The 27,500-nt window shown below is 40.0% G+C and overlaps 1 protein-coding gene across 1 annotated transcript in view; it reads right to left on the bottom strand.

Moving 5' to 3' along the window:
* LOC138043454 (NLR family CARD domain-containing protein 3-like) overlaps positions 1–27,500 on the bottom strand; it is a 283,562-nt gene that overhangs the window by 157,029 nt on the left and 99,033 nt on the right. The window contains exon 6 of the mRNA XM_068889725.1: positions 21,547–21,579. Coding sequence (XP_068745826.1) covers positions 21,547–21,579 — 33 coding nt within the window. The remainder of the gene's footprint in view (positions 1–21,546; positions 21,580–27,500) is intronic.

Raw genomic sequence — 27,500 nt, 5'->3', positions numbered from 1 at the left:
ACTTGAGTGAATTATGAATAAATGGCAACTGGAGTAGCCGCGTAGACGCGTGGCCACCTTTCAGAGAATTTGAGTGAATTATGAATAAATTACAACGAAGTAGCTGCGTAGACGCGTAGCCACCTTCCAGAGAACTTGAGTAAATTATGAATAAATGACAACTGGAGTAGCCGCGTAGACGCGTAGTCAGTTTTAGCCACCTTTCAGAGAATTTGAGTGAATAATTATGAGTAAATTACAACGGAGTAGCTGCGTAGACGCGTAGCCACCTTTCAGAGAACTTGAGTGAATTATGCGTAAATAGACGAGTTCACGCTCTTGATTGCATCATAGGTAATCAGGGCAACATGGCAGGAAATTCAAAGGTTTGTATGGAAATTTAAAGCAAGATATTCTGTACAAGACTCTAGTTTATAGACTTTTGCCATAAACAAAACAAATAAGTTCATGTTCACAACTGAGAAGAACTAGACTTGGTATCTGTTCTTTTGAATTCCTAAATAATGCTTTTTTTGTCTCCATACATTCTCTGTAATTTTGTGCCTTTGGAATTACAGAAAATGTATGGCAGAAACTCTTTTTAATAACATAATTTCTACAATAGCCACTCTACAAATTTATTTTGCCAGACCATCAAGCGCTTATTGTCTGTTTTGGAAAATAAAAACCCAAAATTGCATATCATGAATAATTTTCATCATTTTGAACTTCCTTACAAACCTTTGAATTTCTCTCCTCCATCTCGCCCTGATTACCCATGATGCACTCAAGAGCGTGAACTCGTTTTTTGCAACCAGGTGATCGGGTGACGTAATTCGGAGGACTGGGGAGAAAAATTTTAACACCGTATCCCACAACCGCACGCGGCCTTATTTTTTAATTCAACATGGCAGAGGCGAGGTTAGCTCTCGTCGGATCTAATTGAATGTTCATTCAGTAACAGGAAATGTGGTAGACAAGGAATGATCTGTTGAGTTTTGGCGATGGAAGGTACTGCAGTGTAGGGAGTTTGGAAACAACACTTAAGGCCGCGCGCGGTTGTGGGATACGGCGTTAAAATTTTTCTTCCGAGTCCTCCAAATTACGTCACCAGATCACCTGGAACGGAGTATAGCTGCGTAGACCTGATGCCACCTTCCAGAGAACTTGAGTCAATTATGAATAAATTACGACGGAGTAGCTGTGTAGACGGGTTGCCGGCTGCACCGTGTAGCTAGAGATGCGGGGTACTCTGCGATTGCTCCGAAGAATCTACTTTAAGGGGAAGCCAAAATGACTGCTGTGGCTGTTGTGAAAAATGGCATACTGTATGTTGGGTAGTTTAAACTTTAAAGTAAAACATGTGTTTCCACGTATTAAAACGAAGTACAAGTTCTGTATACTTCGCTTCACATTCCTAAATACAGAAGAAATTCCATACCTTCAACTCTACATTCAGTTCAGACAAAAGCTGGAGGAAACCAATGCTTTAATGAATGATAGAGTGGTGATCACGCGTGTGGTGTTCCTAAACGAAACAAGGAAATCCACATGAAGTTGTTACAGAAATCACTAATTTAACACACGGCCGTAGAGTTTGCGAAGGGTATTCAAAACTTACGTATATACCTCGATCTGTTCTTGACAGGATGGAACGATGCTCTCCGATCTATCACAACAACAAGCTCGTACAATACATATTTCTACAACATTTTCTAACAGATCGTTGCTATCACACCCTCGCCTCCTCAGTATAGCAGTAACACCAAGTTGTAACTAGACTTGCCACAAGTCGACCTCACGAGAATACCAGGATAAAATGTTTTGGCCAGCGAAGCGTTATTTTTTGGGACACGAAGCGAATGAAGAGACGAAGGCCTTTTCGAAAAGTGGGTTGCAGGTTTTTTCCCCTTCCCATCTGTCCGTTCGCTCTCTTGTCCCAAGCTATTGAGAGAGACTGGGGACGAAGCAAGGTCACGCCCTTAGGATTCGTTTGACTGACTGAAGAATAAGAATACATGGAATAGAAGTTAGAAATCCTTCGTTTTTACGGAGTTTCACATTAAAACTGTGAAGCACATGCTAAAACACTATTTTAACCATATCTTTATTATCCTTGTTGCTTCAAAACGCTAAACATAAAGTTATAAATCATCACTCCAAGTGTTCTTATTCCGGAATAGGGTCAATCCAACGCACCCTTAAATTTATACCTCCAGTTTCCCTTTGAGAAGAATTTAACTCAGCGATTTTAAATGCCCAACACACGAAGCTCATCCTCTTGCAGTTTTCTCAGGGTCTAAACTACATTTCCAGAATCTGGAAGTCCGTCGTGATAGGTCTACGTAAATTCGGGCTCGTTTCAGCCGACGCTCTTTTCATGATACGATATCACGAAAATATGCAAATAAGTTACCTACGTTATTCTTTAACATTCATGTATGCCCATATATACCATCCACCCTAGGTGCACTTTCTGCACTAGGAACAGCTATCTACACTGTCTACAATGGGAACAGTTATCTACACTGTCCACAGTACCTACAGGGAGGAACGCGTGACGAATCTCTATAAGAGAGCGTTTGCGTGGGAGGCTATGAGTCATCCTGTCTCACGTGCTCTGCCTCTGGCGGCAAAGAGGGCCGGGCGGCTCTGGGGAAGAGAATGGCCCAGGATTGTAATTGGAATGTTGTTTGATCTGCCCAAATAGTTGTGTGTTTATGATTATCACTGTTTACGGTTGATCCAACGTAATGCATAGATAGTTACACGGCATTGCAGTTTTTAGTGTACAGTTTTTAAGCACATATATATACTTCCATTTCTGTCATTGCCTAGAAGCTCAACCTTGCTCACTGATAAGTGCTGCCACTACTTATTTGTAGTCGAAACTATCTTTATTTCAAATTTCTGCAAAATCTAATGTCGGGTTTGCGAGATATTTGGTAAAACAGCCAACAGCTGTTGGTCACACATTTTTGAGCTATTGCGCATGCACAGAATTTTGCTGGGTTCCTCAGTCCTCTTTTCTTTTGGTCAGCACCAAGAACACCGACTCTGGCCATTTACAATTTATGCACAATCGTAGTGAAGGTCCATTTTTGTAACCGTTGACAACCACTGTTGTTTCAAATTTCTGAACCTGCGTAGACAAGCCGGAAGTCGGTGATGTGTTCCTGCCTTGAAAATGAGCAGAGTCCGTGTTCTTGGTGCTGACCAAAAGAAAAGCGGGCTCTGAGGACGAGATGTGGGTTTCTGTGAAGGATTCAACATGACGTTCGCGTAACGGAAGCGACTTGTTTTTCAAAATCAGTGCTGACCTTCAATAAATACCACTGACCACGGAAAAACTGTGTTCAGCCACCTTAACGAAGAAGAACAAATCAAGATGTAATTATCTCCCAAATTTATATCTAGTGTTACGCGTGCTTAATTAATTGCCATATATCATGAACTGAGCAGAGAGGAAGCCAGCCTTTAAACGATGCAATGCGGTGTTTTTAGAAGAAATTCAGTTGCAATTTTAAATTGAGAAGGATTCTTAAATGTATATTTTCGTGTCTATCCCGACATACGTATGTTTCGTCCCTGCCAAGAGACTCATCAGTGACCTTTTGGTACAGCCAACTCGTCAAACATCTCGTTTGAAGTCCTGCTAGCATTAATATTTAAATGATGGTGGCTAGCCTTATATCTTATAAGGGTTCCCAATTGCATAAAATGGAATTTAGTTGCAATCTGTCGCAATGTATTTTTTGCATTAGGTGTACGTTGCAAGATGTGCTTAGCAGGAGTTTTAAACTAATAGGAAACGTTTCTTGCAATATGTCACGCGTTTGACAATGGTAATACAAGGACCCGGCTAAGGTTATCGTCAATTGCTGATCCCACGAAAGCTAACTATTCCTGCGACGCAAGTTGTGACTTTGTAAAAACAATTTCACATGCATTGTAAAACAGATAATGAACTCTAAATGCTCAATGTTCTTAGAAAATGTGAATTTTTTATAAGAAATGTCATCACATTTTAGACATGTTACCACTTCCTTTAGTCCTTGGAAAATAATTGATTTGTGTCATAAAATTTCAACAATCCAGCCTGTATCAATTGTAAGGCCAAATTCAACTTAAAACATAACTTGCAGCAACATATATGACTGTCCGGAACAAACCATTTGTACTTAGATACTAACCTTTAAGACAGTCGTAAGTTCGTTCACCCCAAGATGCAGAAGTTCCAGATAATCTCCTGGGCTTCCCTGGCGAGCAGGAAGGATGGTCAGCGAGAGGTCCTGGAAATTGGTTCCCTGTTCCTGGTATCAGCAACGCCACATTCCTTCCCCTGTTCACACCATTAATGACCAAATTGATCGCCGTCTCCGCAGCCTACAATTAAAACAATTATTTGCTTCCGGGAAGCTCTCTTCTTCATACAGTAATGAAATAGAGAAAGCCTGCGATATGTTTTTGATTGACAACGGTGCCTGCAAGAACTTTGTGGAACGTCAAGAGTTTCTTTCTTTGAAGGCAAAGAAAAGGGCCAAAGAATGAAATACACTTCCGACAACGGACTGGAATGATGAGCAGGAAGTTCGTCTTCTGACGGCAAAACAGTTAAAACTGTTTCTGAAAGAATGTTTACCGGTATATGGGGGAAAAGAAAAGCTAATAATAGGTAGTTATTGACTAAGTGAAAGGGCAGGTCAGGAAAATATTTGGCCCGAGGCCATGGCGTACGGACCGAGCGCAGCGGTATGATTGGGCATAGCGTGCATTGTGTAAATTCGCTGGGAAATTTTTCAAGATCAAACTGAGATTGTAACTTAACCGTTAACGTTTTCCTGTCCATGATCCTACTGTATGCGATTCGTTGACAGTAATAAACGACAATCTTTTGGGTAAGTTATTAGAATGTCCTTTCAGCGCCTTGACAAATGCTGGTCCAGCGCATCTTCTGACCGATCAATGCGAAGACCAAGTGGAACTTCCCAATGGATTGCAGCCGCCAAAGAGATTTCCGTGAGCCTCTTTGGTCACCCATGATACTTCTCAAAGGTGTGATGCAGAACACATTTCGCCCGTCATCTTCTTTATTTTGTACAGAAAGCTGAAATATGAAGCTTTTTCCAAATCCTGTGGGATTTCGACAGCCAAAATACCACCTCCATTTAATTAGGTGCGGTTAAACGGGGCACTTTTACCGCGGTAAATGACCCTTTTACCACGGGAAACCGACGTTTCCCAAGGTAAATTTCCCGTGGTAATTAAATAAATTTCCATGGATACGTCAAAAAGATCAGACGAAGCGCGCATGACATTTAACGTGGTAAGTTGGAAGGGTGTTTTGATGCCCGGGTTACAAGAGCCAATCACGATGCCGATGAAGTTGTGATTAAATTTTCCCGCCAATGAATTGCGAGAGACTTATTTTTACCTGGGTAATCTTCGTAACGTGTGACCACTGTTTAACACGTTATACTAACACCCAAGTGTGAGGCACCGCGGGATGCTTTACCATGGGAAATAACATTTACCATGGTGTGTGTAACCGCACCTATAAGCTGCCTTAAAACGCATTGGAAAATCCCGGCCAAGCTGCCGCGAGGAATCTCTACACTTTCACAAAAAGGAGCTGTAAATGTTGACTGTCGTTGGATTTTTTTGACACTTAATCAATCAATCAGGAACAATATAACGGGGAGTGTCGAAAATCTTGTGGGGATGATTGCAGGCGGTTTTTCGCTCCTTCTCCTCGCCTCCTCTCCCTTTCGCTTTGCGTTTTTGACTTCAGTTCAGGTTTTCGCGCGGCCGTTACACTCAAACGCCAACTAAAATTCACCAAACCGCCTGCTACGCGGGGCTATCACAGTATATCTTTAAAATGTGCCGCAATCGCAAAAAATAAAATACATTAAAGTCAGACCTGAAGAGAGAGGTGTCTTGTGTTACTTAAACGGTTACGTACGTGGTCGTTGGGTGAAGCTAAAAGCCTGGGCGTTGGGTTGAACGCGGTTTGAAGAACTGGTCGAAGACTGGGCAAATGTGTGGGAATAGAAGGACTGACGGACTACGGACTTTTTCTTTTTATTCCAACCGACCGACCCAAAAGTGGTCAAAAGTAGGAAACTCATTCGACGGTAAACGGAGAAAAGAAAGGGACAGCCTAACCCTAACCCTAACCCTAACCCTAACCCTAACCACATAGCCATTCTAAATCAGTTTCTAGACCTAAATATTGCTATAGCAATAAGATAAACAAAAATTTAGACCTAATCACTGAAATGGGCACTTAGACTTAATCTGTAAAATGAGAGTTTAACCTACGGGACTCGTGGTGGGTATATCCATGAGATCTTTCCCGACAGGAACGTCAGGTTACTGGCTGAACGCAGGGGTAGCGGAGGGCGTTTGAAAGCACGGAGGGGGGCAGGGGAGAGGCTGGTCTTGGTATATGTGCGATTAGTACAGCCGAAAACAACACCGCGGCCCCTGGAACGAAGAGGTTAGTTTCTATGGGAACTGCGATGCTGGGTCGGTGCCGGGAGTGAAACACGAAAATTTGGTTTTATCCACCGAAGACGTTGATAAAGGTAACTGAATTAACAACTGTGAAAAAGATATGTATTTGTGAGCTAACGTTTCGAGGGTCAGCCCCTCGTCAGAGTGAATTATAACGAAAGGACGCTCTAAACTTCAGCTCGCAAATCGATCCGCTTTTAAGATGGTTAATGTGCCGTTATCACCTCGTTTTGCATTGTAGTAGTGGAACGACCTATTGCCAATCACGAGAGCATTGAGTGGTGTCGTCCGCATGAAAGTGAGGTTCTCCGTTACTTAGTTGGAAAAAGACGCAGTCTATAACATGTGAAATGTATCGAAGTGGAGTGTCCATTTTTACCCCGTTTATTTTGACTAATTGTTGACGGTTCTAAACAAGCAGTGAGCCACTGCACAAGATCTCCTTAAAAATCTTAATGCTCGCTGAATCAAACGCTTTGCGGAAGTCGATAAAGATGTCCCCCATGACATTCCTATCATATGCATCAATTTTTAAGTTCCAAATTTGACTCAGATGCAGAAGAACATCTAGCTAGAGATTCAGAAGACAATTGTTTGTTATGTGTCCACTGATACTTACGAAGTACGTTAGTCCATTACTCTACAATTAGCTTTAACATTTCCCGGCAGTTTTCTACTGGGATGAATAAACGCCTACCGTATAACTTGGCCTACTCAGATAATTTTGTTAAGGTGACTCAAATTATAGCCGTGACAATCGACTTAGCTGGTCCGTCCAAGAGAAAATAAAGGAAACTTATTTCTGGAGCGAATTTGAATATTGAATAAGGAATCTCTTTTCAGTGCTAGTTCGTCGCACTCAGTCCCTGAATTTCAAAATCATTGACGGAAGTAAGTGACTGATCTTTCACTTTCCTGACACAATTGAAAAGCTGGCTGCCTGCGTGGTCCAGGACTCCAGGATCAGTCAAGGTCGGTTACTACTTAATTAAGCGGCTTTTTGTGCAGTCCCATCACCAGGAAAGCTCAAAGCCTTGCTTCATTGATCTCAAAGGCTTCTTTTACAACCCATTGGTGATGACCTGTTACTTGACCGGTATAGAGTGAAGGGCTAGATAATCTTTCAACTAAAGAGCATTCCTGTGGGACTTACCTTGTGTTGACTTGATACACTAAGAGACTAGTGGACTGATTAAGTTGCCATGCAACTAAAAGGGGCAGGTGACACCGAATTGCCCTGCTGTCTGCTGTACTGCTATCACTTTAAATTTGTCCAAATGATGAAGCATTCTCGAAAAAGGGCAAATATCAACTCCTTTTAAATGAATGATAATAGAGAGATTTTTAACATCACGTTTACGTGAAACGTGAACGGCAAAAGTGACCACGTGACCATGATGCCCGGCCATTTTTTCATTCCCCGTTTGCCTCTTGCCGTTTCTACAATGAAAGAGTGGGATTTTCGCGTTTCCTGTACACGTGGAATTTTCTTCTTGTTTTTCTTCTACACAACAACTTGTTTTTAGAAAAAAAAGAACCCCAAGAACCCCAAAACAAGGAAAACTTAGGTTTCATGGTTATAGATCGTTCACTAATGACTGACTCCTTACCGCAATTTCTTGATGAACTTACGTTGACTCTCTGTTCAGTGTTGACTCACAAAACTCGCAAAATTTGACAGGTAAGGATTTCCGGCATTTTATTTAGCCGGCCTTTATCTACAAACAAGGTTTAAAAAGACTCCAAGTTTTTGTTTTTTGGTTAACTAAATACTCGAGATTAACAGAGTCCCACTCCATTCCGAGTTGCCGTGGGTCGCGCAATACCGTTTCGCGTTCACTCCATTTTCGTGAAACGGCAAGCCGATGTTGCCTAAACGTTGATGTTAAACGTGAGGCTCAGGCTGCGTTTACACGAACACGGTTTTATTTGTAACCGCATCAATTTTGATACGGTTACACTCTTCTGTTTACACGACACCGATCGAGACTTAATAATTAGTTTCTTAGAAATCGACTTTGAAATACAAACTAGCCCTAAGAAGCCACGACGTTTCGACCTCTCCGAGGTCATGTTTTCTAAATTTTCCAAATTAGCATAAATATTTTGAAACAAGTTAAAAAACGATAAAAATGTGGCGAACGCTAAAATGTGATACAATATGTAAAAAAGTGTTAAAAATATACGCAATGGAAAAGAAGAAAAGAAAAAATGATCGTAGGAAGAATTGTTCTAAACAAATAGTTGGCGCGAATTAAATCACACTGTTTGTTTAGGGTTGGTTTCAGTTATTTGATAAAAAACATTTCAAAAATAAGGCAGTCAAATTTGTTCTGACACTTTCTTAAGATTCGAAACTCAGTGTGATGTCTTCTGGCTCCATGTCGTGCTGCTCTCTGAGGTGGTTTCCGATTTGCCGATCCGTTATGTTCGAAATGTGACAAATAGAGTCACCGGTCTCCCAAGGTCTTTGTTGTGTTTTGAATTTAGAGAGCCTGTATGGCGAGGTTTAGTACAAATCAGAAGACTTAATAAAAGAAGTAAGCACTAATGTTGCACTTACTTGTCTGTTGTCTGTTTGTGATCGTTCTTTGGTAATTTGGTGCCATTTCATTTCATTTATTTGCCCCATTTATTTAGAGAATTACAAGGTATGAAAAGCTCGCTACATAAAGTAAATGGAGAAGGGCAACGATATAGGTAAACTAGTTAGATGCCCTTTAAATTAAGTTACATTTCATTTTAAGATAAAAGATAATTACAATAAGCAAAAGAAACGAGGAACACATAGTTAAGGGATACTAAACAGTAAGTGCAGTAGTTAGTACTGAGCAAAATAATTATGAAAAAGAGATCTTTTAAATAGATATTTATTTGACATACTACGAATGAATAGAGGAATATCATTCCAATAATAACATCCAATAATTGTTGGGCGAAATTTCCTTATATTTGTTCTAAAAGAACTGGGATTTAGATACTGCAAGGATGTGCTTCGAGTAGTATAATTATGTTGCTCAGATACAAAAGATAGAGTAAGATTTGATGGTTTGTTATCTACGATAAGATCATAAAATAGTTGACAAGTTTTTAACTTCACAATATCAGGAAATTTAATAAGGCCAAGATTTACATAATGGGGAGTAATATGCTCACGAAGTGGTACCTCATTCAGTGGCGGATCTAAGGGAGGGGCCCGGGGGGCCCGGCCCCCTCCCCCTTATTTTGGTACTTTTAAAGTATATATTCTGGTAAAAAAATGAGGCTAAAATTTTTTTGGGGTTCACACACTCAAAAAAACCGGACCCCCCCTTCCTGGATCCGTCACTGTCATCGATCATTCTTATTGCTTTGTTTTGCAGCTTTAGCACTTGAGATATGGCAGCTTCGTAGTTATTACCCCACAATACGCAGCCATAAGTTAAATAAGGATATATAAGTGCATAATAGATTCTTGTTAAAGATTTGTTGGGTACATGACGTTTTAATTTTGCAATAATATTTATGCTTTTACTGATTTTACTACTAATATAATCGATATGATGGTGCCATGATAGGGAACAATCAATAATTAATCCTAAGTAGTTAACACTGTGAGACTGCTCAAGTTACTGATCCGCTAGTTTAAGAGGGGAGTATAAATTATAATTAAGTTTTTGCCGTGGTTGGAATACTACATATTTTGTCTTACTTAAATTTAAAGTTACCTTATTTGAGCATAGCCAGTCATAAATAGCGGGTAATTCAGAGTTTATTAGGTGTAGCAATGCATCGAGATCCCTACCAGTCGCAGTCAAGGAGGTGTCATCGGCAAATAGTCTTAAAGAGAAATAATTAGTTGCATTTACTATATCATTTATGTAAACTAAGAAAAAAAAAGGACCCAAGATCGATCCTTGTGGCACTCCTGAATTTACAGAAAGAAAACTAGACTCAGCTCCGTTAGCATACACTCTTTGCTTCCTTTTGATTAAATAGAACCTAAACCATTGGTTTTCAAGATCTCGTATACCATAAAAATTTAGTTGGTGCCATTCTGTCCACTATGTCGCGAGATATCCTCAACCGAAGACCTACCTCTACATATAAAAGTGAGAGAAGGTAGAAAACTGTCACCAGCCGATCGGTCAAGCGAACCGAGAAATCGAGCCAAAAAATGTGGCCAAAATCTTATTACTCGTTGTTAGCTGCGCAGTTAGTAATTTATTTCAGTATATTGTTATTTGTATAGCTAACCACATGATATCGAGTGTAATTTGGAATAAATAAGCACGAATAAATTTTTTCAAAGAGGATCAAAATTGCACGAGCCCGTAGGGTAAAATTGCGCCATTTAGGGCGCGCGCTTGATTTGAAAACAAAAGATTTGATTGGTTCTGACCAAACCCTATTGTTTATTAGCCAATCATAATCCTGAATTTAGATGCGTAATTTGCAGTGTTAAACTTATACTGCACTGCTTTCAGCCAATCAGAATCGAGTAATTTTTTCATGTATATTATTACTACTTTAATGCAGTGTAAAAAACAGTAAAATAATTTAGGCGAATGTACGTGAATTAGTGAAATGTAATGTAAGGTTGTAGGGTAGTAGTGTCTATGATGCAGTTTTATTAAAAAAATAAAAAATAAAAACGGCTGGCATCATAGCTTTGGTTTGCCAGTTTCAGCACTTGGGACTCCTTCAATCTGACTAGTCTGCTTTGCTGTAACACAGTTATGTGGTCTCATCGTTCAGAAGTCCGTTCGGAAGATTACGCCAAGACAACCACATTGCTGAAGGAAAGGCCAGACCCCAACACCGGGAACTACATGCCCTACTCTTTTCGACTAGTGTGTGGGATCTTTAACGTCCCACAAAGTTTATGAACATTGGAGAGCTGTGAGACGGGGCCTACGGTTTATCGTCCTTGTCCAAAAAGACTAGAGAGTCTAACCATTAGCGGATTTAATTACAAAGGCAGCACTTTCTCCTCAGATATTTTAAGACCCTAATTGTTGGTCCAGCCGGAGTCGAACTCACGACCTCCCGCATCGCAGCCCGATGCTCAACCAACCGAGTCACCCTTGTGCTTTAACTTTTTTTTTTTGTCCCACAATTCTAAAAAGTGGACTCTGATAATTGAAAAAAAATGGTAAGTCCTCCGATTAAGAAAATGAAATTTCCTGACAAGGTTTCCTCGTCCGGGTGGGTGCAGACCTCAGAAGGCTGAGGCAGCGTTTACACAAAAGCGGTTTCACATCGACAGCATTGTTTCATGACTTCGAAACCACGTCAAACTGAATGGATGCGGTTTGGAAGTGTTTACATGGAACCGCTTTCGCCAGGAAGTGGTGATGGTATAAGCGAGCGCTGCACTACGTGATAAATTCTTTATTTTGAATTCAACAATGCAAATTTCGCGCCAAAATAGTAACTGTATTTTAATCGATGCACTCTCGTGTTTACACGACAGAGGAAACCGCATCGTTTTGAAAACGCTTTCGTGTAAACGCGGCCTGAATGTTGTCGGGGACAAAACACTTGGCTAAATGGCCGGAAGAGATTTTCAGAGATAAGTGACTTCTGTCGTCAATGAAAGTAAAGAAATCACGTGCGTGCGAGGGAAAATCGTGAGCAAATTAAAGGCTGGTTTTCACAAGCGACGGAGTCGGAGTCGTAAGAGCACTTATGACCTAGTGAAAATCAAAGATCGCAGTCGTAAGCAGAGTCATAATATGTCGACAGAATCGGAGTCGGAAGAACCAGAACGTTCCCATTTTCTTCCGACTCCGTCGCTTTTGATCCAGTGAAAACTAGATTGTCGGAGCCGGAAGAAGAAGCGCAAGAACCAACCAATCGCAATGCTTGGAATCGAACATTATGATTGGTTTTTCCTTCCTGTTCCGACTCAGTTTTCAGTTTTCACTGGATCGTAAGCGACGGAGTCATAAGCGGAATCGGTATTCTGCTTCCTACTCCAACAGTTTCATTTTCACCAGATCGTATCGCTCTGCACTTCTGATTACGACTCCGACTCCCACGATAGTGAAAACCAGCCTTAACTGAGAAACCTAGTCGCCCAGTTTACATTGCGGGCCCACAACTCTTCAGTCGTCATTTTCGGTGCAACCGAAAACTGGGAGATTCTGTAACTGTTAAAGTAATGTTTCCATCGGACATCAAATGGGCCATATAATTCTGTTTTCCATGGAAAACTAAGCCATGTGTATTAGAATGTCATTTTCAATAATTATTTATTAATGACTTGCTCTTCGCAACATGTTATCGACTGGAAATGGAAATCTTTGTTGAACCATCTTCTCTTGGAGTGGCAGCGAAGAGTACAGTAAACACCCGCATATAAGAACACTAATTTTAGTTTTGAGGCTGATCGACTTTTTATTTAAGGGGTGCTTAGTAAGAAATGAGCCTGAATGTGTTCGTTAAATGTCCTTACAATTGATTTCACAATACAAGCCTTTTTACTGGGTTGCCGCGTGGCAATCCCAGTCGGAAAATTGATAGATTTCTCCGTTGAATTTTTTTTTTTTTTTTCGTGTCGGTAAAAGTCTTGCCTGTCACTCCCCTGCTAAGTGGTATTTTTGTGCATAGAGCCTTCTGCTCGCATTTTCTTACGATAGAGAGGGTAGTGGAAATGCGTAGATTTCTCTGGTGGACACACTAGAATGATAAGCTTAACGTAAACCGGCAATGGCGTCGAAAGTCATGTAACGCGAATGGCGTTTTAGTGGATCTTTGAACAAAATATACCCTTATGAAGCTCATACTGGCAAGTCAATTGGATACTGAACAAGACAGGCGTTGGAATCTTAAAAGCGACGAGTAATTGGCTTCGACAACAATCTGTCGCCCGTCGAGCCGAAATCAAAGTGAGCTGCATTTCTAATAGTTTACCAAGTATGCTGTGATGTAGAACACTGAAACCAAATGGAAAATTCTCTGGTAACTTATGGGGTCAACAAAGACAGAGAACTAATCGAACACCTTACGTGGATCTGTGATCAACTCAGCACAGTCTGAAAATAATTGGAAATGTGACAGCCAAGAATTATTTGAAAGAAAGCTTGTCGTGTATTTTGTACTTCATTAATCAAGGAAAATGTTCTTCATGGTAACGGTTTGATCCTGAAATTTAGTTTGTTGCAATATTGCGCATATTTGACGCGATTGAGTTTCTTCTCTTCCCGCACGTAATGCAATAGAAGGGGGTTTTGCCTCTAATAGCAAATATGTTGTTTGCTTCAAAAAATTGTACGCTGGAAAAGGTGGCCTTTATGAATTCATCATGTTTTATGATATGCGAGCTTAACTGGGTAGTTTTTATGTTATTCAAGGAAAAGGTTCTTCAGGAAACCTGAAGTACGTGGTAATTTAACACGATTGAGTTTCTTGTCTTCACGCACGCAATGAAATAGGAAGAGGTTTTCGCCTCTAAGAGCAAATATGTTGTTTGTTTCAATAAACTTTTCGCTGGAAAAGGATTCTGTGGTATTTTTTGCCTTTGTGAATTATAATATCATGTTGTGTATTGAATTTTCGAGCTTAAGGTTGAAATGTGATATGGGAGAAGTTTTTTAGTATTGCTCTGTAAGAGGGAAGGGTTCACAGGCCTGTTGGAAGCGTGCTTGAGTTTCAACAAAATGAGCCCCCAAATCAGTGAAAATTTGTGACGCCGAGGAAGAATAAAGTAGCTGCTATTTACAAAATGATGGAATTACCTGGTGATAAATAACGTCGTACGCATCTTGAAGAGTATATTTTGACTTTGTGGTCATTGCTTCAAGAGTTGGGCGATTGTAATCTTTGTTTTGACTTCGCTCATTTTATTGTCAAACTTTATAACACTTGACAGAAAAACAAACTTACAAAAACCCGGTATCTTGCCATCATTTGAAACAGATGCTTCACTGTTTGGTGAGTAAACATGCCGCGGTAACTTAATCACGGCGCCCGCTGAATTCCAGCCATGTCACTTTCGATTTTGCGATTTATTTGAACGTAGCAAAAATCTCCCAAAATGTTTTGTTGCTGATCGTAACTTTTTATATTCTATATTCACGGTTCAAAATTAATGTTGTTTTCATGTCGTAAATATTTTATTCTCGATCGACCATCCCGGAAACTTCCTTCTGCTCTCTTTTATTTGTTATTCTTCGGAGACTGGAATGCTGTAGTTCAATACCACACAATTCAGCGCCTTCTGGTTTTCTACATGTAACACGTACCACAGGCAACCCAGTGTATGCTTCACGGAAGCATCTCGTTAAAATAGATTTCAAAGTTTGTAATGGCCCTGAACACCATGTTACTTTGATCACTTACTGTACTGTACTTTTTCCTTCTTCTAAAACCCTTTCCCCGTTATATTAAGAACATGTTTTATTTATCAGGCTGAATATTTCTTATTTATGTGGTGCTTTATTGGCCAAATTTCAGCCTGATGTTCTTAAAGTGGTACTATGATCAAATTTTTACCCCTTGACTTTTGTAGTGTATCACATAGAAATCCATAAAAGAACAAAAACGCCATTTACCGTTTGCAAATATTATCGTTAGTTCCGGCGATATTTGAGTTTGAAAAATGGATAAAATATGCAAATGAGCTGACTGATGACGTCATAAACTCAACCCAAGATTATATTGAGTATATAAATAGAGCTACCTTGGCCATTTTGCAGCGCAGACAATTGAAACTTGGTAGTGTAGTAGTTCTACAGGAAACACACCTATGGCTATAAAAAATTATGTTCCCATGGCAACTCACTCTTTTCCAGTCCCCACCCACTTGATTTCAATATGTTAGCGATTTTCAGCTTGAAAAATATTAAACAAGGCCACAAACTCGAGCTGACATATTTATATGCTTGCTGGATCATGCATGTGAAGTGCTGTAAGCAAATATCAAAATGGAAATGGAATATGGGGAGGTCTGAAACCCAGTATGATGCCATGGTAACAGAACTGTTAAGTTCATATTGTGGAGAACATTTAGTAGAATCTTCCTGCAAAAAATCAAAAATTTCTGATACAAATTGGTTGAGATATCTCTTTTCAGCATATTTGAACAAAATTTGGTTGAGTGTACGACATCATCACTTGGCTAATTTGCATATTTTAAAAACTCGAATATCTCTGGAACGAAAACAGTTCTTGTTCTTATACGCGGGTGTTTTACTGTACCGCAATTATTGTGATTCCTCGAAGACCAGAGGGCGATTAACGGCTACAATGACCAGAATAAATGTATTATCGTTACTGGAAAGTGGACAAGTATTATCTTGACTACATTGCAAGGAATCACGAACAGCGAATTCACCGTCGGATCGATGATCCTGGTTTAAATAATGTTATACGTGTCTTCAACTTAAGCTGACAGCACTGAACACAACGGCGAACATTTGAATACTGATACCTATCACAAACTGTAAAAGCCTTGATCTTTTCGCTGTTCATTTCATTTTCTCACCGATAATAAAACTGCGTATTGTAGAAGTGAGCAAGCTTGCGTGTTTGTTATTTGTTTGAGCAAGTTGAAGTTTTGGCAGCTATTCAGCTAATGTGGACCTGCTATACCCACCCACCCTACACTCACAGAGGACAGCCACAACACCGGGAACTTCATCCCCTACTCTTCTCGAATAGTGTGTGGGTTCTTTTAACGTCCCACAGGGAACTAATGAACATGGAAGATATTTATGAGAGGGGCCTACGCTTTATAGTCCTTATCCGAGGAGGATTGAAAGTGTAACCATAAGCGGAGGTAATTACAAAGGCAGCACTTTCTCCTCAGTTATTTAAAGACCCTGAGTGTTGAGCCGGAGTCGAACTCACGACCTCCCGCATGGTAGCCCGGTGCTCAACCAACTGGGCCACTGGTGCGCGGATTCAACACCCGTTTTAAGATTTGGTAAACTTGAAAACGAAGAAATTCTAGGAAAGTAGAAATACAGCATTTCATCTTATGGTACACGTGTGTATTGCGTGTGCGACAAATGAAACCATCTTTAGTTTACTTTTACTGAGGCTCAGTACTTAACTGCCAAGTAACGAGATTATTCATGGAATCGTTTTTCCTTTACAACTTCGTCTAGAAGAAACCTTTTTTCGCGGAACTTTTTGCAATTAAAAGAACCTAATGAGATGTACCTGGGAATCTCAAAAACTAAAATTTGGCAAAATGATGGGGAGTAGAAATACTCCTAGCCGCTTCATGCTACAGAAACCGGGATACCATTATGATATCTTTTAAGAGTTTCTTCAAAAGACCCATAATCATTTCAGTAATTAAAATTTCGCTCCGACGAAGGGTTAACGCTCGAAACGTCAGCTTTCCAAGGCTTTTCCAATGTGGACGACAAAACAATGGTTGTTCTGTCCCCCGAGAGAAACAAGCCTTTCAAATGCAACACAATCTTATTGTTTTGTCCTCCAGATTGGGAATTAACTGAAAGGGGTATACAAAAAGAATTCTTAGCCTGCCACCCAAACATTCTTGGGGCTTCATCACGCGTTCCTCCTCCACATACGTTCGTGGAGAAACGCGTGACGAACCCTTAGAATGTCTGCGTGACAGGCTAAGGAATTGTAATACACTGAAACAAAACGATTGATGGGCTCTCTTCCGGGCTTTGTCTTAAGGGCTCTGGCCTTCTCCTCACGAACTGATTCCTATTTCTTATCCTTTCTTCTTACCAAATAAGTTCTTAAACGTTTTGAAAATGGCTTAAAGGTATGCAATGCATACAATTTCACGATCGCAGGGTGTCAGTTCTCTTTCAGTCAGTGCAACAGAAAACTAGTAATCGATTTTATTGTCAGTCAACCACAAGAAAATCAGCGTTGAATTTAATTCCATTGCTTCATCCAGTGCAGCAGCACCCGAGTTACCGATTTCATTGCCAGACAAAATCTAACACTAACAGCGTTGAATTTCTTTCCATTGCCTTGGTCAGTGAAGCAGCACCCAAGATACCGATTTCATTGCCAGACAAATCTAACACTGTCAGCGATGAATTTAATTCCATTGCTTTAGCCAGTGCAGCAGCACCGGAGTCACCGATTTCACTGAAACCCAAATCTAACTCTGTCAGCGTTGAATTTCTTTCCATTGCTTTAGCCAGTGCAGCAGCACCCGAGTCACCGATTTTATTGCCGGACAAAATCTAACTCTGTCAGCGTTGAATTTCTTTCCATTGCTTTAGCCAGTGCAGCAGCACCCGAGTCACCGATTTTATTGTCAGACAAATCTAACTCTGTCAGCGTTGAATTTCATTCCATTGCTTTAGCCAGTGCAGCAGCTCCCGAGGCACCGATTCTATTGAGAGACAAATCTAACTCTGTCAGCGATGAATTTAATTCCATTGCTTTAGCCAGTGCAGCAGCACCCGAGTCACCGATTTCATTGCCAGACAAATCTAACTCTGTCAGCGATGAATTTAATTCCATTGCTTTAGCCAGTGCAGCAGCACCCGAGTCACCGATTTCATTGCCAAACAAACTTAACTTCGTCAGCGATGAATTTAATTCCATTGCTTTAGCGAGTGCGGAAGCACTTGAGGGACCGACTTGATTAGACAAAGTCCTTCGCGATAAATCACATGTCTGAATTTCAAGAAGCGAACCAAAAGTATGCGCTAATTCTTTGCTAAAGGTACCCTGATCTTTCTCACATTCCTTGATACAATTCAATGAAACAAATACATAGCCACCGCTTCCTCTCTCGTCTGCTAATCGGTTAATTGCACTTGCTATACTTGATATAAGTGCCGTGGCCCTCGTCTCGCACCGTTGAGCCAATACACCACAAGTAAACATAAGCACTTGTTGAAACTCTTTAAAATACCTGGTGTCAGAAACTAAGCTATCGGGGCTAATTTCCTCATCTAGAAGCTGGCAACTGAGATAAAACGCAGCAAAGAACTCCTGAAAGCTCTTGTGTAGAAACCCGTAGCACCTACTTGGTCTTCGTTTGCTGCGTCCCGGCTGAACTGACAGAAATCCCAGTTCAGGTATTAAGTCGCTGGTACAATTTCGGAATGCGCTGTGCTCGAAATACATCTCATCGTTGAGCAAGCCATTCAACGCTATACAACCCAGATCCTTTAATTCAGCGTGGTAAAACTCGATTGGGTCTTGGTCCGTTTTTGCTAAATTCTTCTTCTGCATGTACCTCCTCAGCACGCACGCAACTATTTCGAGGAAAAGGAGAGTTCTACCTTTTGGCAAATCTCCTTGGAAGTCTTCGCAAAGGAGGCATAGAAGTGCTGTATTTAATGGATTTGCAGTTAGTTCCTCAAGGCTTTCATCCGATCGCAGCTTGTCCAAGAGCTTTTCCGCCAGATGCTCCTCGGTTTTGAAATATCTCCAGATAAAATCTTCAGCATCGATTTCAGTAAATCCTTCGACCTCTAGCAGGGTGTCACAGTACTCCCGTACTTCTATCCCAGCTTCGTGGCGTGCTGTAACCACTAAATGACATTTTGGAAGCATTCTCCCTTGAATAATCTCTTTATAGACGGGTAATTTATGGGTTGGCAACTCATCCAATCCGTCAAGTACCAGCAAGACCTTTGACTGATGGTCCCGAACGAAGCTGAAGAACTTTTCTCTTTCTTCTTTCTTTATGTCTTTCGGTAAAAGCTGGTCATCAATAGCCTCCCATAAGTCAGAGTTAATGTCTCTACATTTCAACAACAGCAACACTTGGACATCAGGAAATGAATCTCCTGATTTACAGTTCCTGGACCAGTCGTAAGCAACCTTGTTACAATAGGTTGTCTTTCCCATGCCTGGCTGTCCTTCAATCAAAATCTTTCTGGGTTGCGAACATTCTTCATGTGGTTTGAAGATTTCCAACATGTTAACTGTAGAGTCAGTCTTTGTCCCTCGTTCTTTTTTCCTGCTGACCATTTTTAGCCTGGTAAAAATGTTATCAAGATGGAATCGAAACTCTTCGCACCACGGGAAAGGCGCAAGCCATCCTTCACGGGTTTTGTAGAGTTCTCGAATATCGTCGATAAAGTCAGCTGGACCGAAACCATCTAAAAGAGAGAAACAGTCAATAACTGAAAAAAAAATCGTCGTTGTTCACTCACCCGAAAATATTATATCAGAATGTCTACTGTATGCTTACCAGTGAAGTATGAGTCACATAATAATATGTAGCAGCGAAAAACGACCATTTTTAACTGATGTTGAATTGAAGTTTCATGTTCCTTTTGTCTAAATGGTCATACACATAATGGAATATTTTGCTGGACTACTTTCCTGGTAAGTATATCTAGTTGACAATCCATTCTGCCTTCATAATAATAATAATAATAATAATAATCATCATCCTCATTATCATCATCATCATCATCAATAATAATAATCATCATCATCATTATCATCATCAACTGAACTGAACTGAACTGAACTGAACATCATCATCATCATCATCATATCTTGCAGGGTCTTGTCCCAGAGCCCAAAACCCGAGGAGGCAACCTAAAGTCCCCGCGTAAAAAGGGTAAATGTATTGTAGGGGAAATCAATCTCGATTTGCTCAATCGGGCGCGCAGGGTGGTATCGGTATTGCTTAAACGGGCCCGCAAGTGGCATTGGTATTGTTCTACACGACCGAGGTGTTTTAGGAGTCACGAAGTTAAAACTCGCAAGGAGAACCAAAGTTCTGTTTGGGTTAACGATTAAAAAATCAAACACTGAAGCAGATCTGATGCAAATCGAGTTGCCTGGCTCAGAAATTGATTTTGACCGGACATTAATAAGAAACAGAGGAAACGATTAGTCAGACGCAAATCGAAGACGGGGGCGACATGTTCAGCATATAATTCAAACCTCATTACAGTGAATGCACACCTCGCATTTACTCAAGTTTCATTTTATAAAAATTGTTCACCCACGGGTGAATTGGTCTTTTTACCCGTTTGAATTTTGATTCTTTTAGTAAAAATCGCTTAGTGCTAATTACCGCCCGCCCTGTCTGTATTCTTTATGCTAGCCTAAAAAATTGTGCTGACGAAAGTTTGAATATCGTAAATCCCAAATTTGGTTTGTTTTTTTAACCTGTTGCATTTTTCTTATGCTTTTTGTCGTCTGTGTTTCAGGCAACTGGAATAAAAACAAGAAAAAAGGAAAAAATACAAAAGAAAAAAGGCCTCCATATCGATCGAGTACGACTTGAACGCGCGACCTCTAAATTTAACTGCAACCTACACGCGCGCGTATAGCCACTCGGCCACGTCGTCTAAAAGATGCAAACCCTATGGACACTCACTCTCACACGATGATAGCATAGGTGCCTACTTGTCTTACAAGGACAGTAGACACCAAAAAGTGAGAGATTGTTCCACATGGCACCTGCCCACTGTCATCAACTTGTTGGCACTGTCCTACACGAACCAGAAGTTTAAGGCCATGATTTGGCAGTATTTCCGTTCAAAGTTTATATTTGCCAGCCTACCTTCGATCCCTCCCAAGTTGTCTTTTGTGTCTCCCTCTTCCCTCTTCCACTGGGTGAGCATTTCTTAAAGAGAGGAAAAATAATTGAGAAGGTTCAAACCAGTTTCAAAACTTTCAAGAAACTGCACCAATCTGCAAATGTAAGGATAGCCTCTATAACACGTTATCACCACGAATCTTTGCTTGACAAAATGTGATACATATTGTGATGCAACGGCAGGGGTGCAATTTCGTTCCCAGAGGCTTCGTTCCCTTGTCCAGCGGCTCGAGAAACGAGCGACTCTGGAATAATCTGTTTCGAATGACAAGATTCTAGATAATAAAACTAAATGAGCCAGGCAGTTCATTGATGCCAGCACTTAGCTCTGTTTTCTGTAGAGTAACAAGGGGTATCACTGATCCTCTTTAATTTAGGTTTTTTAATTCTGAATGCTGCTACTCAATCCACCCTATTAAGTGATCACATATCTGCAGCCATGTACAGTGTAGCATGTAGAAGTGAGATGCTTAGTTCGTCAGCTGTTTCTACAATGTAAAAATCACAATGTATGATGGTTGTTTTCTTAAAATTAATTAACACACCTTTCACTTCTCCGACTTCTGACTTCACCATTTCTGGATTAAAACAAGAAACAATAATTATTGTTTTATTGGTTTGGTTCACCGTTAAAGTGTCTCTCTAACACAAGACTACAATGGACAGTAAATGGGGCCCTTTTTAGCAGTTGTGAAATTGGGGGGAGGTCAGTTGAGGGGTAAATTTAAATGGGTTAAGGTCCACTCATCTCAGCCCTAACTCTTTCCCTCCTCAGTGACACTGAGAGATATTACTCTAGAGCGGATTTCAATCGAGTGTCGTAAAACCGAAACCAAAGTAATCACTTTGGCCAATCATAAAGGACGGAGAAAATCCAGTAAACCAATCAAAACTCGAAGCAATTACACGTAGCCGACACAAAGCGCGGGAAAATGTGTACGCGCGATCCACAATTGGTTTTGGTTTGACTTCTGATTGGTTGAAAAGAAGTTGCAAGAACTTTGAACCAATCACATTTATACATTATGCTTCGTGTTACCAAGAAAACCTGAAGAAAAACTACAAAGCATAAGGTTTGTTCCCCTAGTGTATTTAGTTACCCAAGCTGTTTAAAGCCCAGCGTTACCTGATCGAGATTTCAATACAACTTTCGCTTGATTAACAACACTTGTCTCTTGTGTAATTCTAAGAGTTGAAGAGAATCATCGCAAATTACGTCACACTTATATTACAAAAGCGAAATTAAGCCGTTGATCTACGGCTAAATTTTTGCTAGTGTAATAGTTTTTCCCTATGTATTTGTTATAATAGTAGAATGCCGGAATTTGTTGCAAAAGTCGCTGTTGTCTTTAACAGACCGTCAACCTTCGGCATCAATTTCAGTGAATGCACACCTCGCATCTAGTCAAGTGTTTATTTTACCAAAATTATTCCCCCACGGGTGAATTGGTCTTTTTACCCGTTTGAATTCTGGGATAATCTGTTTCGAATGACAAGATTCTTGTCGTGAACACCATTGCGCAGGCGTAGTGTTTCACGATGGCATGCAATTTTCTTTAGCAAAATTAGGATATTTCAACCGAGAACTGAAAAAGGAACAAGATGTGATTGAAGCGATAACATATCTCTATGTGCTGAATTACCAACAATTAGTGTTGTCAAGTGTTGCCTGGGATTTGCCATTAAAATGTGTGTAGTGTGGAGGTGTAAGTGTAATGCAGATTGTTTATCGTGGAAGATGAAAAGATGAAGGAAAGCGAAACACCGGACTCTGAAACCAGATTCTCTCCAAACAAATAAATCATTCTTCTATATTCAGAAAACTATGCCGTCCTTGGAGGATCTTTCAAGTTGGATTCTTCGTCACCAAAGACGGTTTAGGATTCTTCTCAAAAGAACACGAGTTCTTTGGGTAAACTTTCCTTGGTGTAGAAGTAGAGGTCTTGAGGGAAGTATCATTTTGCTGCTTTTCATAATTGCTTTTCATTGTATAAACAGATAATGACTGTTCTCCAGCAAATAATGAGAATTCTTGAAAAAAGATATATACTTCTAGTTGGATAACCAAGTTGATTTTTAGAATATTAGTCTTCCATGAAAATTTGTCATGCTTTCCAAATTTAGAAAATATAAAAACATACACAGGGCAATTCATACACGCCATAATCACAAAAACCCCATAGTCCTCTGTTAAATTTCATCTAAATTAATGATGCAGCACTCAGGTGACAAAAACAAATTTCTGAAACTTTAACGCCTAAAACAATAATGATTTTAAAAAATGTATGCGGCATGTAATCAGCCAAACTATTTAGTTAATAACAAAAGTCCTTCGAAATGAAATCAGTTTGTAAGCTCTAATTAACATGAAAAAGAAATTCTCTTGATCTTAAAGTGAGTGAAATTAAATAAAGGAAATGTTTCGATCATAGAATTTGTTACAAGGTTTATCAAACATTTGTCAGTATTAAGTTGTATGCGCGCACATATAGAGAAGCAACATGGATTAACGTTATAGAAAACAGAGATGATCAAGACCAACCTTGTTCCCAGGGTCTCTCTTCTCTGCCTCCTTTCTCCTCAACAACAAAGGAGGGAGAGAAGAGAGACCCTGGGAACAAGGTTGGATAAAGACCTGACTTGTACATGCATCAAAAGGTGGATAGCGCTTCCCACCAGGCCCCAGTTGTTGAAACAATGGATAGCACTATCTGCCAGATAAATCAATATCCAGTGGATATAAATAATAGCGGAGCCAATTGAGCTGTCCAATAGATAGTGATTTGTCTGGTGGATAGCCTTATCTACCTTTTGAACAGATGGGCCAGATAAATCACTATCCTGTGGATAAGCGCTAGCAAAACCAATTGACTTATCCAGTGGATAGCCCTATCTACCCTTCAAACAACTGATGCCAGAACTCATACAGTCTTGAAGTCTCAAACACTTGACCACTGTGGCTTCAAATTATAAGCAAATAATAATCACCACTGAAATTAACACTGTGGGCTGAGCAATTATGGAAAAAAACTCCAAGTGTAGAAGTATGTTACAGTACTTCAGAAAGAAGGTTTTTGGCATACTGAATAACTCAAAAGAATGGTCACTTTTGTAACTGACTTGTACATGCTACAAGCAATAGGCTCTAAAAAATGGTAAAGCTTAATATTAGACCATACATTAAAAAAAAAAATTCATTATAAATGTTAAGCTAAGTATTTGCATATTAAACAAAATCAACAACTGAAGTTGGAGACAAGTCTTACTTTTTTTAAGTACCTAAAATGTAAGAAAAAGTCCATTGGATTGCATTTTATACATCTCATTACATTGATTTGATTCTGTATATCTAATCTGGCCCCTTCCTCCAATGGAGGTTGAGAACAGTAGTGTAATGAAACAAAATTCGAGTAAAATTCTCAAGCTATCGAAAGAAAGGATTGCTTTGCATGCCAGAGAGCAGAGCATTCCAAGGTTATTTTCAAAGCATACAACAGCACTGTCACAAGCCAAACAAGTTTTCTTTGCATCAGTAACTCTGTCTCTACCCAAAAATCACCTGCTAAAGGTACCTGCACCTTTTCCAGGACACTCATATGTACGTAAGTAACTACGAGAGGTTCATCTCGGTGTGACTACATTTTGAAGACATAATTACTCAGTGAAAGACCATTCCATTCAGTTAGATTTAATAGGCTCTCACTCTTTGCTTTGGCTCCAAGCAAATAAATCGAATGGTTTGTGAAGCCAGCCAAAAAACATACAGTGCTCTGCAAAAACCCTTCACCGGAGTCACCTTGGGGCCAAAATTGATTGCTCACGCTCAGACTTTCAACCAATGAAACAGTTTATCCAAACGGATTATCCCAGACTTGCTCGTTTCCCAACCCGCTGGTCAAGGGGAACAAAGACTCTGGGAATGAGATTGGCAGGGGTGGCCATACGAGTTTTCATTCTGGGTCTTGGGACCCACATATGTGGCCAAATTGAGGTCCCAAGCATTTTCGGGGGATCCCAAAATCAAGATCTGGCACTACGAACAAATCAGGTCAACAATAGGATTGACAATGACAATGTGTACCCTTATCCTGTGTACCAGTTGTGTGTGTGCAACATGCCAACAGTGAATTGTAAGCAGCGAATGGCCGCGGCACATTAGGCGATTTTTTGTTAGTGGGAAAAATTGGCTGAAAACTTGTCAGGCCACCAGATTGCCGCACACAGCCGACTTTTTGTCTCGACTCAACTGCGCCTAGGTTTGGGGTCGACTCATCCAAAAGCTTGCAACAAGCTTGTCCTCTTTTTCAGATGTCTATACTGCTCGAAAAATCAATTTGGTTTCCACCATGCTGGAAAAGACGTTTGCTCACATGACTCTTATGACACTTCCTAATAGCCCACTTTTGATATATTAAAATTCAGTCCTAAACGAAAGGCTTTTTTCCAGGCTCTGGGGAGTAAACTCGTACAAATGCTTATATTTATTCCCCAGAACCTCGAGATGATGCCTTTTGTTTAGGACTGAAATTTAATACAACCAAAGTGGGCTATTGGTTGCAGCGCGCACGAAGCCCAACAAAAAAATCTGGTCCACTGTACACTAGCAGTACCCAACAAGGCCTGGCAAGACATTTTGTCGATCTACCACTGTCAGATATCGTCCGACAAGCCCCCATCTTGTTGCACACTTGTCTAAAGATGCACACTTGTCTGAAGATTTTTCGTCGGCTAACAGAAAATCGGGTAGTGTGCGGAGGCCTTAAAACAAAAGGAGTATAAAAAGTGGAGATATCACGGGATAGTGCAGAGCCATTCACTGGAAACTTTGCCAGCAGTTCAAAAGTTAAAAACACTCAAATTAACTCATGAAATAAGAGCCATTTACATGTGGCCACCTACCTTCTATCTCAATGAACTTGTCTTTCAAATGTTTTGACATTTCTTTGGGAATAAAATAGACAGTCATTAAGCGATCTGTGAAAAGATGTTTCGCAGGAAAAAGAGAAAACAGTTCTTGTTACATCCCTAGAACATTCAGATAAGTCAATAAAATGAGTGAACTCACCATGTGTCTCTTTTAGGGTGTCTTTGCTGCTGCCTTCATCTGTTTCAAGCCTCTTCAGGGTGTCTTAATCAAACCAAATCAATCGATTTATTAATATCATTCAATAAAATATAAGAAAAATAAATTTATACAAAGGAAGCTACCAAAGCATACATGAATATGTACAACTACATGTAAAGAATGGTGACAAGTAAAGTTTATATAATCTCTTACCAACAACTCAACTGTCTCCAAACAAAAACAGGCATGCACTGCATACGTGTGGTAGTGCATTATTTAACACTGCGCTGTATAATTGTCAACTGAGCAGTGTTTTGTCTTCCAGGAGATTCAAGTTATCTTTGCATAACATGTAGCTCTAATAGTACACAGTACTGTTTTGGTACTCATCTTAGTGCCATGGTAGATGTCTTAGGTAAATAGCCCCCTGCGAAGACAAGTTGTTTACTAGTAAAATACTAAATCCGAGAAAGATTAAAGAAAATAAAGGGAATTGAGAAACAACGGCTTCGAGGCTGACATGTTGATCATTATCAAGTTCCCTGAGCTCTTAACAGTTTTCTGGGCCAAAAGTTCAGTGAAGTTAATCCCTGTCGGGCAGGGTTAGTATTTGGATGGGTGACCTCAAAATATAGGACTTGCTGTCAGAAACATAGGAATGAAAATTCTTTTTTAACGCTCAAAAATGCGAACTATGCAAGGTAAAAATTTTGTTAGCTTGCTTTATGCAAAATGAAAAAGTAAATAAATATTGATACAAATTTTTTAGGAAGAGAAGAAGAAGTTTTCAGGAAGTGTTGATCGAGAATAAAATATTTTGCCATCAGCAACAAAATTTGCAACATGAAAACAAGTTAAATTTTGAACTGAGAACATAAAAAGTTACCATTAGCAAAAAACATTTTGGGAGATTTTTCCTACCTTCACTTTTCCTATTGTACTTTTGGCTGCACAAGTAAATTGCAAAATCGAAAGTGACATTGAATTCAGCGGGCGCTATCATCAAGTTTCCTCGCATGTTTACTCGCGCAACAAAGGATAAATCTGCGTCAAAACGATAGCAAGTCACCAGGTTTTTGTTTTTGTTAGTTAGTTTTTTTTTTCTTCCAAGTGTTTTAAAGACTGACAAGAAACGGCGAATTCAACACAAAGATCACAATAGCTCAACTCTTGAGGTTGACCATTGTTTCTGCAAAGTCAAAAATTCACTATCCCAAATGACGTTATTTATCACTAGGTAATTCAATCGTTTTGGAAATAGCAGCTGCTTTATCATCAGTGTCACAAATTCATGCCAATTTTCGAGCTCATTTTGTTGAAACTCAAGCTTTCTTCCAGCAGACCTGTTTATGTTCGTGAGTTATGCACGCGCTACAGGCCTATCTGCCAACACAGCCTTACAATCACTCACTCGCTCAATCTTACAAACCTGGT

This window comes from Montipora capricornis, chromosome 3 (genome assembly GCF_036669925.1).
Source record: "Montipora capricornis isolate CH-2021 chromosome 3, ASM3666992v2, whole genome shotgun sequence".
NCBI lineage: Eukaryota > Metazoa > Cnidaria > Anthozoa > Scleractinia > Acroporidae > Montipora > Montipora capricornis.
Note: the sequence above shows the minus strand (reverse complement) of the source record. Positions and strands in the feature narration are given on the sequence as shown.